The 11,752-nt window shown below is 43.3% G+C and overlaps 1 protein-coding gene across 1 annotated transcript; it reads left to right on the top strand.

The window, feature by feature from the left end:
- Positions 1-5,067: 5,067 nt before the first annotated feature.
- On the top strand, positions 5,068-11,531 carry LOC115168391 (troponin C, slow skeletal and cardiac muscles). Its single transcript, XM_029723612.1, has 6 exons — positions 5,068-5,201; positions 6,630-6,660; positions 6,967-7,113; positions 9,519-9,633; positions 10,286-10,422; positions 10,678-11,531. Exons 1-6 carry the CDS (start codon positions 5,178-5,180, stop codon positions 10,707-10,709), a joined length of 486 nt encoding a protein of 161 aa, XP_029579472.1. The 5' UTR covers positions 5,068-5,177; the 3' UTR covers positions 10,710-11,531.
- The last annotated feature ends 221 nt before the right edge of the window (positions 11,532-11,752 follow it).

The following is an 11,752-nucleotide window of genomic DNA, read 5'->3' as shown; positions in this document are numbered from 1 at the left end:
CCAACCTGCGGGGTAACGCCGCCATTGCCTCATTAGAGATCCAATGGAAAGACTGCATGACAGTAAGCCCCTCAATGCAAACCTTGTAACCATGAGCCATCAAACAGCAATGGGAAAGATAATGAGACAGAGAGTGAGAGAGAGATGCATCCCCTCTCATCTAAAGCCAAATCCCTTCATCTGAGGCTAATGTTTGCCACTGTTTGAGAGCGAAGAGAATACAGGCTCCCCTCTGAGTGATAAATGCTGGCTGGAGGAGCGCTCGCAGTACAGAGAGATGTAAGTGCCCCGAGCCACTCCTCCTTTAGTCCTTCACTCTGAATACACCACAGAGAGAGAAAGGGGAGAGAGGGAGAGAGAGGAGAGAGAAAGAGACATATATATATTTGTATATATGTATAGAGAGAGAGAGAGAGAGAGAAAGAGAGAGAGAGAGAGAGAGAGAGAGAGAGAGAGAAAGAGAGAGAGAGAGAGAGAGAGAGAGAGAGAGAGAGAAAGAGAGAGAGAGAGAGAGAGAGAGAGAGAGAGAGAGAGACGAATGGACTCAGAGTAACCCTCCAACCAAGGAGACAGAGATAGAAGAGAGACAGAGACAAGGATGAAGATACGTGGCCTGCATGAATTCAAAACAACAGTATGTCAATGAGAACCCTTTATGCAATCAAATTGATTAAATACCACCAACTCGGTGGGTGCACCTTCTGACATTTCATAATATTTGGATTGAAGTAAGGGGCCCAGATCCCTTCAACAGTGAAGATGATATATTTTGCACCTTTTTCCAACAGAAAGAGGTTTAACCTAGCAAAATGGTGAATTCAACCTATTTTGAAGCAACCATACGAACAGATTTGCCGTCTAGGCTAATGCAGACCCTGAATACTATTCCTTTCCTGATCCAACCTAAGCCAAGGCACCCAATGAAGTTCATTCTTATCTTCACTATGACGCATGAAATATAATCATTTGGACATGTGTATCAAGTCATCCATAACATCTGCATAAATGGTTCTCATTAAGGTTACGAGGGAATAAATAATGACTGCAAAACCTGTGTGTGTCTGTGTGTGTGTGTGCATGCGTGCATGGGGACTGTGCATGTGTGTGCATTTGTGTGCGTGTGTGCATTTGTCTGTGCTAATGACATGTGTGTGGGTGTGTGTGTGTGTGCGTGTGCGTGTGCGTGTGCGTGTGTGTGTGTGCGTGTGCGTGTGTGTGTGTGCGTTTGCACATATGTATGTGTGTACAAAAGGGGGAGGAATAGCCCCACTCATCTCTCATTTTCTGCCCGCTACAACCCAGCAGAGTTTCTATGGCAACCTCTCAAAAAGCGGTGTGCAGTGAATTTTGGATTTGAGATGTGCTGTCTGATTACGGTGTGTGGAGAGATGGCTAGCTCTTTCGTCAGCAGCTTCTTCCTCTGTAAGAGGAAACTGGTGGAGTGCTCCAGTGAAAACTGCACTCCATATGCTCCTTTTGATGTGGGCTTCTCCAGGCTCTGTCAGCATGCCAACCCACTGTAGATAGACTTCCTTCTTTCTCTGTGTTTCTGGTTCAGTCAGAGAGAGAGATAGACTTTACATTAGAATCTACTGCCCCCTGTAGAGATGCTCATTAATACTGGAACAACATACGCTCAGGTCATCTGTCTGGTGGATACTGTAGACTCATCAGCATGCTTTGAGGGGAGATGATAGCAAACAGGAGAGGAAACCAACCTCACCAATGATGACACACAGCTTACCTTGCATGTCAATGGAGGGAGGTGCAGCAGGTAAAATAGGGATGTCTTGCATCGTATCACTGTGAAAATTGTCATGATGCGTTTTGAGGGCAAAATGGGAAAGACTGAAGAGATAGGAATGACAGCATCCCCTGCTTCAATCTCCCATAATCCTTTATGCTAGTTAGCCCTGAGTTTAACCTTATTACACACACAACCACAATATTATCTTCTCTCTATAGAAATATATGTTGAGATTCCATTCCCTGTTTGTTTCATATCGATGTTGTGTATTGTCACACTAGAAAGTGTGATGGCTGTTGGATTCAGGCAGGGTCTCCCTGTGAGAACTATCTGTCTGTGAGGGCCATGGATACATATATCACGGATGTTTTTCAGATCAGTCTCTCTCTCTCTGAAGTTTCTTTGTTGGTGTGGTCTTTGTCCCTCTTTGCAACCTGGTCTCAGAGCATTTCGTATTATTCTGTACGTAAAACCGAGACAGTCCATTTAGTATATAATGTTACGTTTCGTATGCTATGTATTAATTTGTGGATGTCCATCACCCATTTAGTATGATATGTTACAAATTACAATCCATATTAAATTATACAAATTTGCAAAACATACTATATTTTACGAATTTTCTAAACTTATGATATGTTACAAATTCTAGCTAGGTGGCTAGGTGGTTAACATTAGCTAGCTGGCTAATGTTAGCTAGGCTAGGAGTTAGGGCTAGGATTAGGGGAAGGGTTAGCTAAAAGGGTTAGGGCAAGGGTTAGCTAACATGCTAAGTAGTTGCAATGTAGCTAAAAAGTAGTAAGTAGTTGAAAAGTTGCTAATTAGCTAAAATTGTCCTTGATGAGATTCGAATTTGCAACCTGTGGGTTGCTAGATGTTCGCGTTATATGCCCATCCAGCAACCCCGACCAACCACCCTACTTTCGTTTTTGTCTTAAGTAACCATACCAAACGTAACAAATTATACTACTTTGAGTGATCCAGATTTACTTTACTATGTTACGTATAGTCAATGAGACCAGGCTGCTCTATCTCTACGAAAGCTGTAGATGTCAGTGATGATGTTAGTTCAGTGCAGGCTCTCTGTATGTGACTGACGCTAGTCTTCATGAGTGATGATGGTGTTTCCAACCTGTCTCTTTCTGCGTGAATGCTCTGTAGGTGAGTGATGTTTCTAGAGTGTGGGGTCCGGCTATGAAACATCTATAAAAAGTGAACGATGGTGATGGTTCAGTGTGGCCTCCGTGAATGTTGTGCTATGAGAGATGCGTCAAGTTCTCTCTCTCTCTCTCTCTCTGGGCTGCTGTTGTGTTGTTGTGTTACGATGTTCATAAACTGTGCCAGTCCCCATTAGCATCCCATTAGAACACAGCAGGATCACCAATAACTCAGAGTCCCTGTCTCAGCACTATACCTTCATTAACACTGTCACACTTTGTGGGTCTTAGAGCCGTCACGCATGGCAAGATTTTGAGGGAATGCTGATGGTCATATTCATTATCTCTGAATAATATTCCTGTGTAGAAGAAATGGTGTGTGTATACAAATGGATGATATTGACAAGGCACATGTGGCACATGTATGATGCCTTTGGAGTGACTGTCCTTTCCTATCCAACGATGCCTTTGAAGTGACTGTCCTTTCCTATCCAACGATGCCTTTGGAGTGACTGTCCTTTCCTATCCAACGATGCCTTTGGAGTGACTGTCCTTTCCTATCCAACGATGCCTTTGGAGGGACTGTCTTTTCCTATCCAACGATGCCTTTGGAGTGACTGTCCTTTCCTATCCAACGATGCCTTTGGAGTGACTGTCATTTCCTATCCAACGATGCCTTTGGAGTGACTGTCCTTTCCTATCCAACGATGCCTTTGGAGTGACTGTCCTTTCCTATCCAACGATGCCTTTGGAGTGACTGTCCTTTCCTATCCAACGATGCCTTTGGAGTGACTGTCCTTTCCTATTCAACTCAGTGACATAGCAGGGAGAGTGCAGCACAGTAGCAGGAATATATAGGATATTTTGTGGCTAAAATGGTTGACTCAGTTGTGGTTCAGATGTGTCCAGAGGGGTGAGCTGAGGTGCGACTGTTTCATTCCACATCCACAATAGGCTTGTCTGTAGGCCTACCCATGATATACAATGCACAAAGGAATGATCTTCCTTAGTCTATTATAAGGTGTCTATTTCATTCATGTTTTCACATGGTTTTAGGCAAATTCACGTTCTTGTATTTGACCCAGATTTCTGACTTGAGCCCCCTGTTGATAAATGGAATATTCTGTTGCACACCTACCTGCATAACAACATCTCTATTAAAACAAGACAGTCAACACTGCCCTCTGCTGACTGACTGTATGTCGTTTATATTGCTTCATAGGCACACTATCACATGTATGATATAATTAAATATATTGTAACTCTATATTTTTGTACGTTTTTTTCTTTCCTTTTTTCTTCAAAATGCTATTTGGTAAAATGCTGTTAGTCAATGAGTAGGACAATCTATACATTCATCCATTAGAGTACATTGACATTTAACTGTACAATTTGGAGGGAGTTAGCTGACCTTTTGAAGGGAAGGTGTCAGATAAGATAATATAAAATTGGACAAAAGCCCTTGTCAGTTAAATGTGCATTAGTGACACACACAGACATACACATGCACGTGCGCACTCACAAACACATGCGCGCCAGTGGAGGCTGCTGAGAGGAGGATGACTCATAATAATGTCTGGAACTGAGTAAACGGAATGGCATCCAACACATGGAATCCAGCCATTCCCGTGAGCCCATCCTCCCAAATGAAGGTGCCCCTAACCTCCGATGCACACTTCTATTTCCCGCAGACCCCTCCCACTCCACAACACACAAACACACACCTGTGTGATTGTGTTTGGTAACGGCAGGCTTCAACCCTCTGTTCCGAATTACCCTGCCTCCCACCCGTGCCCCCGCCCCATCCCACCTCCCTGAACCCCATGCTCTGTTCACAGTTACCCACCCTCTGCCCACTCCTGTCCAAAGCCCCCTTTTGCTCTGGTCTGCCTTCCCTGGCCCTCTCCTTTGCCCCTCTGGTCACAGTTTAATGGTGGAATGTTGAGTGTCTCTAGCCCCCTCCCTGGAGATTAGGGTTCGCCATGCATTCCCCTTCACTTCATTCCATTCCAAAGTATGCCCCCTAAGAGTGGGCTCATTTTTATCTGAGCCTGGTTATTGTTACACACACACATACACACACAGATGCACGTGAGACACCCAGAGGGCTGGACAGGCAAGCAGGGTAGGGAGGGACCAGGCCCTGCCAGGCTCCAGTTATAAAACCCTCCCAGCACGGGGCCAGTGTCCTGCTCCTAGCTGTGGTCTAACTCCCTCCTCTCTGCCACTACACCCCACGGACAGACGGGCAGCGGCCAAGCCAAGCTGCCACCATGAACGACATCTACAAAGCAGCGGTATGTCCCCCTCCACTCCTACAACAGGGTACATTGTCTGGGGAGACAGTGAAAGTGTTTGTATTTGGTAGGGAGCGTCATAATATAAGAATTGATTGAAATATGTTCAATTTGGGATTTTCAGTTATAGGTGAGACAAGTTTTTGGTTATGTGGTCTCTGCCAAGTTAGGTCAAAATTGTTGTCAGATTTCTGTGTAAAGGTTGGTTACTATTTCAAATGAACACTTCAGGATTCACCATTGATTTTAATGAAAGGTACCTGTAATATTTAGTTTGAAAAAATTATAGAGGGTAAAAATGTTTAGATAAACAATTCTTTCAAATGATATACATATGGATATTCCCCAGCTAAATGTCCAAGAATTTAGCAATTTGTAATTCTGACATTGCTCAGATAATTCAACTTCCATAACAAACTGTGTCTGTCAAGCGAACACACACAACACCAGCTTTTGACAAGTGAGGCGAGATACCATACATCTAGATGCCGTGCCTCTTGAAGCCTATCAGGGTTGATAGGAGCACTCCAGGGGTCAGGAGCAGGACAAGACCTTGGTCCACACCGTGGGTTCATTCATGACTACAAATGGAGCAGTCCTACTTCTCATGGGCTAATTTAGGCCAGTTGCTCAGAGCCTCATCCATGTGCGTTTCTGTGATGTCAGAGGAGGGATTCAGGTCTAGATAACCCCCCCCCCCCCCCCATATTATCTGTGTGAGCCGCTGGCAGGGCTGTATATTTATCTGCCTAGCTATCTCTGCCTGTTGCCTGGTGGCTGGTGGGCTGGACTACTACGCATGTCTCAGCTGTAAATTACAGCTAGAGGAGTCAAACTTTAGTAAAACACACCGGAATGTGTGTGTGTATCGATGTTTGGATGGACATTGTTCGGAGTGTGTGTTTCATTTGTGGTGGACGACAGACAATTAACTCTTACATAAGCAGCTGTCGCCCTCTCACATTTGTGGTAGCTTTTCCAGGATGGACGACCAAGTGTGAAGGGCCAAAAATAAGTGTACCTTTGGTGGGTGAATAAGCTATGTGTAAACTAAAGAAACATTTGAGGTGAACTGTTCCAGAGAATGGGTTCTGCGTTCTGGAGTTTACTGTAAGTCCTCTGAAGGATTATTTTCATACACTAGATTTCTCTATCAACTGTTTATGATTTAGGACTGGACCTTTCTCACAGAGTAATCTGAAAACTCCACAAATAACATTAAACTGAATAGAAGAACATAGGTAATAGAGGTATCATATACATGTTATTGCAAGAATGAAAAATAAGACATTATGCTTATCAAAGAAAAACAGTAAATCAACATTATGATTTGGGGTTGTAAAAGTAATGTACAACTGCAGTTAAAGAATGGATTCCATAAAAGACATTGATTCAATTACTTCTGAAAACTTTCCATTTCTTAAATAGGTAGAGCAGCTGACAGACGAGCAGAAAAACGGTATGTAAAATGTATTCATTTGTATTTCATTATGGTTTGCTAATCTATGTGGGATATATCCTCAAGTTTTGCTCAATTGAATCGCATCTAAAACAATATTAAGCTTAAAAATGTGTACCATTCTCTCCTTCAGGCCAAAATGAAAAGTAAACGTTAGATTTCTCAGGAGGATTAAATAAGATGATTGACTGAGAAAGTATTTCTTACACTACAGTAGCCCACACATAGAACTGACCATGGAAAAAGAGGGGAGGTAGAAAAGAATGAGAAATATGGTCCTGTGCTGTGCTGTGCTGTGTGTTGCAGAGTTCAAGGCAGCCTTTGACATCTTTATCCAGGATGCGGAGGACGGCTGCATCAGTACCAAGGAGCTGGGCAAGGTGATGAGGATGCTGGGGCAGAACCCCACCCCCGAGGAGCTGCAGGAGATGATCGATGAGGTGGATGAAGACGGTAAACACACACACACATGAAAGAGAGACTCAAATGATCACAATAGGCACATTTATTTCCCATCAAAAGTTCCCATAATGATTCACGTATGAGAGTATTTGGTGAGCTCATCAGACGTGGACAAGAATGGTACACAACAAAGACAAGCACTAGTGGTCTGCTCATCAAAAGGCCAATTCATGGCTCAGCAGGGATAGTTGTCCACTGTTCTTTGTAAGACCGTAAACACACGACTGAAAAACATCACATGGCTGAGTAGAGTATCTCGTGACCTGCAACTGCTACAAATGTAGGATCTTAATTTTACCTATATTGTCACAGAAAAATAATCAAAAGTCAAATCAAATCAAATCTACTTTTATTAGTCACATGCGCCGAATACAACAGGTGTAGAGCTTACAGTGAAATGCTTACTTACGAGCCCCAAAATGACAGTGAAATTTAAAAAAAATACAGACAAGAATAAGAGACAAAAGTAACAAGTAATTAAAGAGGAGCAGTAAAAAATAACAATATATATAGGGGGGTGCCGGTACAGAGTCAATGTGCTGGGGCACCGGTTAGGTGAAGTAGTATGTACATGTAGGTAGAGTTAATTAAAGTGACTATGCATAGATGACAACAGAGAGTGGCAGTGGTGTGGAGAGGGGAGGGGGGGCAATGTGAATAGTCTGGGTAGCCATTTGACTAGATGTTCAGGAGTCTTATGGCTTGGGGGTAGAAGCTGTTTAGAAGCTTCTTGGAATTAGACTTGGCGCTCCGTTACTGCTTGCCGTGTGGTAGCAGAGAGAACGGTTTATGACTAGGGTGGCTGGAGTCTTTAACAATTTTCAGGGCCTTCCTCTGACACCACCTGGTATAGAGGTCCTGGATGGCAGGAAGCTTGGCCCCAGTGATGTACCGGGCCGTTCGCACTACCCTCTGTAGTGCCTTGCAGTCGGAGGCCGAGCAGTTGCCCTACCAGGCAGTGATGCAACCAGTCAGGATGCTCTCGATGGTGCAGCTGTAGAACCTTTTGAGGATCTGAGGAATTCATGCCAAATCTTTTCAGTCTCCTGAGGGGGAATAGGTTTTGTCAATCCCGCTTCACAACTGTCATGGTGTACTTGGACCATGTTAGTTTGTTGGTAATGTGGACACCAAGGAACTTGAAGCTCTCAACCTGCTCCACTGCAGCCCCGTCGATGAGAATGGGGGCGTGCTCAGTCCTCTTTCTCCTGTAGTCCACAATCATCTCCTTTGTCTTGATAACATTGAGGGAGAGGTTGTCGTCCTGGCATCACACGGCCAGGTCTCTGACCTCCTCCCTATAGGTTGTCTCGTTATTGCCGGTGATCAGGCCTACCACTGTTGTGTCATCGGCAAATTTAATGATGGAGTCGTGCCTGGCCGTGCAGTCATGAGTGAACAGGGAGTACAGGAGGGGCTAGGCACGCACCCCTGAGGGGCGCCTGTGTTGAGGATCAGTGTGGTGGATGTGTTGTTACTTACCCTTACCAACTGGGGGCGGCCCGTCAGAAAGTCCAGGATCCAGTTGCAGAGGGAGGTGTTTAGTCCCAGGGTCCTTAGCTTATTGATGAGCTTTGAGGGCACTATGGTATTGAACGCTGAGCTGTAGTCAATGAATAGCATTCTCACATAGGTGTTCCTTCTGTCCAGATGGGAAAGGGCAGTATGGAGTGCAATAGAGACTGCATCATCTGTGGATCTGTTGGGGCGGTATGCACATTGGAGTGGGTGTAGGGTTTCTGGGATGATGGTGTTGAGGTGAGCCATGACCAGCCTTTCAAAGCACTTCAAGTGCTACGGGTCGGTAGTCATTTAGGCAGGTTACCTTAGTGTTCTTGGGCACAGGTACTATGGTGGTCTGCTTAAAACATGTTGATATTACAGACTCGGACAGGGAGAGGTTGAAAATGTCAGTGAAGACACTTGCTAGTTGGTCAGCGCATGCTCACAGTACACGTCCTGGTAATCGTCTGGCCCTCACTCACATCAGCTGCGGAGAGCGTGATCACACAGTCTTCCGGTACAGCTGGTGCTCTCATGCATTTCAGTATTATTTGCCTCGAAGCGAGCATAGAAGTAGTTTAGCTCGCCCTTTTAGGCTCCTAATCCTGCAGCAACAGGATTTTAACGTTTAGTCCATAATGTTGCATGATCAGTGGATAGGCTATTAGCTGGCCAAAAGTAGGCTACATGAAAAGTGCAATACGGTTAATATAACCATGTGTTGGTGAGGGTTTTCAGTGAATTTATGTAAATCCAGAAGCTCATTTGCATTTCCGTCGGTGCAGGAAAATTCTCAGCAACAGAAGAGTGATCAAATGAAGGTCTATATATCAAAGACAGGCTCCTTGACCCGAAACGTTGTGCAACATCATCCTGTTGCTGTGTCTTTGCAGGCAGTGGAACAGTGGACTTTGATGAGTTCCTGGTAATGATGGTGAGGTGCATGAAGGACGACAGCAAAGGGAAAACAGAGGAGGAACTGGCAGATCTCTTCTGCATGTTTGACAAGTATGTTTATCCTCATAAGTACATGAGGAGACTCATAAGGGGGGTGAACTCTGGAAAAGTAACTCTTCATAGTCTTACTCAACTAACCCACAGTTTATGGATGGATAATAGCGTATTAGATTTATACAGTGCTTTTCACCATGACTAACATGTTCAACACTGGAGGAGTACCTTACCCTGCTATCACCAATGTGCAGAAATCACATGGTTGATATATGACAGCCCTCATTACACCGACTCCAGCTAAACATTTAGGATTTTTATATTCCAGTTATTGCCTTAGATGGTTGTTGATAACTACACATTTTTTGTAAAACAGATTTATTGGATCAGTTGGTGCAATTCTACCACCAGGATAGAGATACACAGGAATGTACACTATAGAGTTGTAGCTTGTTGTGACAGTTAGTTTCTCTTTTAGCCTACTTGTCATTGTTTGGCAAGGCAACTATGAAGCCTTTTTAAATACAGAAACAGTCATGTAGCCAGGTTAATAAATATATAATAATAATAATAATAATATGTGCCATTTAGCAGACACTTTTATCCAAAGTGACTTACATTCATGCGTGCATACATTTTTGTATGGGTGGTCCCAGCAGGAACAGACTTGTAAAGCAGTATAAATAATCCTCTTCACCTTTGCCCCCAGGAATGCGGACGGCTACATAGACCTGCAGGAGCTGAAGGTAATGCTGGAGGCCACAGGGGAGGCCATCACTGAGGACGACATTGAGGAGCTCATGAAGGACGGAGACAAGAACAACGATGGGAAAATCGACTACGACGGTGAGGTTTTAACAATGACATACTGTAGAGACAGAAGCATTCCTTCCTCTGATCTTGTATTCATGATAATGATGAAATTGAAAATATGGATATTTCACTGCTAGAAAAGGAAATTGTCAATATAAATGATGCATGGTAACATATTATTCACAAGTAAAGCAGTGTACTGACCAAAGTGAGGAAATTGCTTTTCTTTGTGTTCAATTAAGATTGTAGTTGACTAAATGACCCTCCTTCTCCTCCCCTTCATTCCAGAGTTCTTAGAGTTCATGAAAGGAGTAGAATAAAGAACATCAAGAGAAGACAGAGTCCCCTGGCCCTTGATGATATTTTTGTGTTTCACGTCAACATCACAGACATCTATGGACAACTGGAGGATGACTTTTGGATGTCATCGGCAGAACTTCTGAACGACTTGCAAGATTTAGTTGAATAATCAATCTATCTAATTGCTTACGTATTTTTAGAACGACCATTTCTTGCATTGTTGTAAATTAAGTTTGTAACTCGTTTTGGTGTCCATAGACTGCATTTGTTTAACTGTAAGCAGCCGAAAAGAATCACATAACTCGCATATCACTTCAGTTTGGCTACTTGAACTATGTATTACTGTTTTACTTCAAATGTCATGTGTACAGTTTACACATCTCTTCTTTTTCAAAGTGGCTGATGTTGTGTTGCCGGACCGAATGCTGTTTGAAATGCATCCTATTAGTCATAGGACAGTGCATCTGTTCGTAGAAGTCCCTGTATTTAGACTCAGCCCATAAGTAGTCTAAGTCTACATTTAAATGTACATTGATGTAGTTCTGTCCTTGAGCTGTTCTTGTCTCTTATAGTTCTGTATTATGTCATGTTTCATGTTTTGTAGGGACCTCAGGAAGAGTAGCTGCTGCTATCGCAACTACTACTGGGGATCCTAATAAAATACCATAATACTAATACCAAATGCGACGTAGCCACAGTGCAGACAAGGTATAATGCAATGGTTGTATGTTTAACATATTCTCTCAGGGCTAGTTACTCTGCTGGAAAGCCTGTGTTGGATGTACCCACCATACGTATGCTTAGAATGTACACTCAAGTAATAAATGAGTTAGCCAAAGCAACATCTGGTTTGTCTGATATCATATTAGTTTGAAAGTGTTTGTTTCAATGGAGAGTTTTGGGCTGTCCTGCTTTACTTTAAAAAGTATACAATGGGCTAACGCTCAATAAGGTCATATATTTAGTTGGTAAGAATCTTTCATCATAACCTGTGAACTTTTTACTCCAACACTCCCTTCTGATGTATTCACATTGCTCTCCGATTAATTTCACTGTACATGTT

This window comes from Salmo trutta, chromosome 30 (assembly GCF_901001165.1).
Source record: "Salmo trutta chromosome 30, fSalTru1.1, whole genome shotgun sequence".
Lineage (NCBI taxonomy): Eukaryota > Metazoa > Chordata > Actinopteri > Salmoniformes > Salmonidae > Salmo > Salmo trutta.
This window is presented reverse-complemented; position numbering and strand designations above follow the sequence as displayed.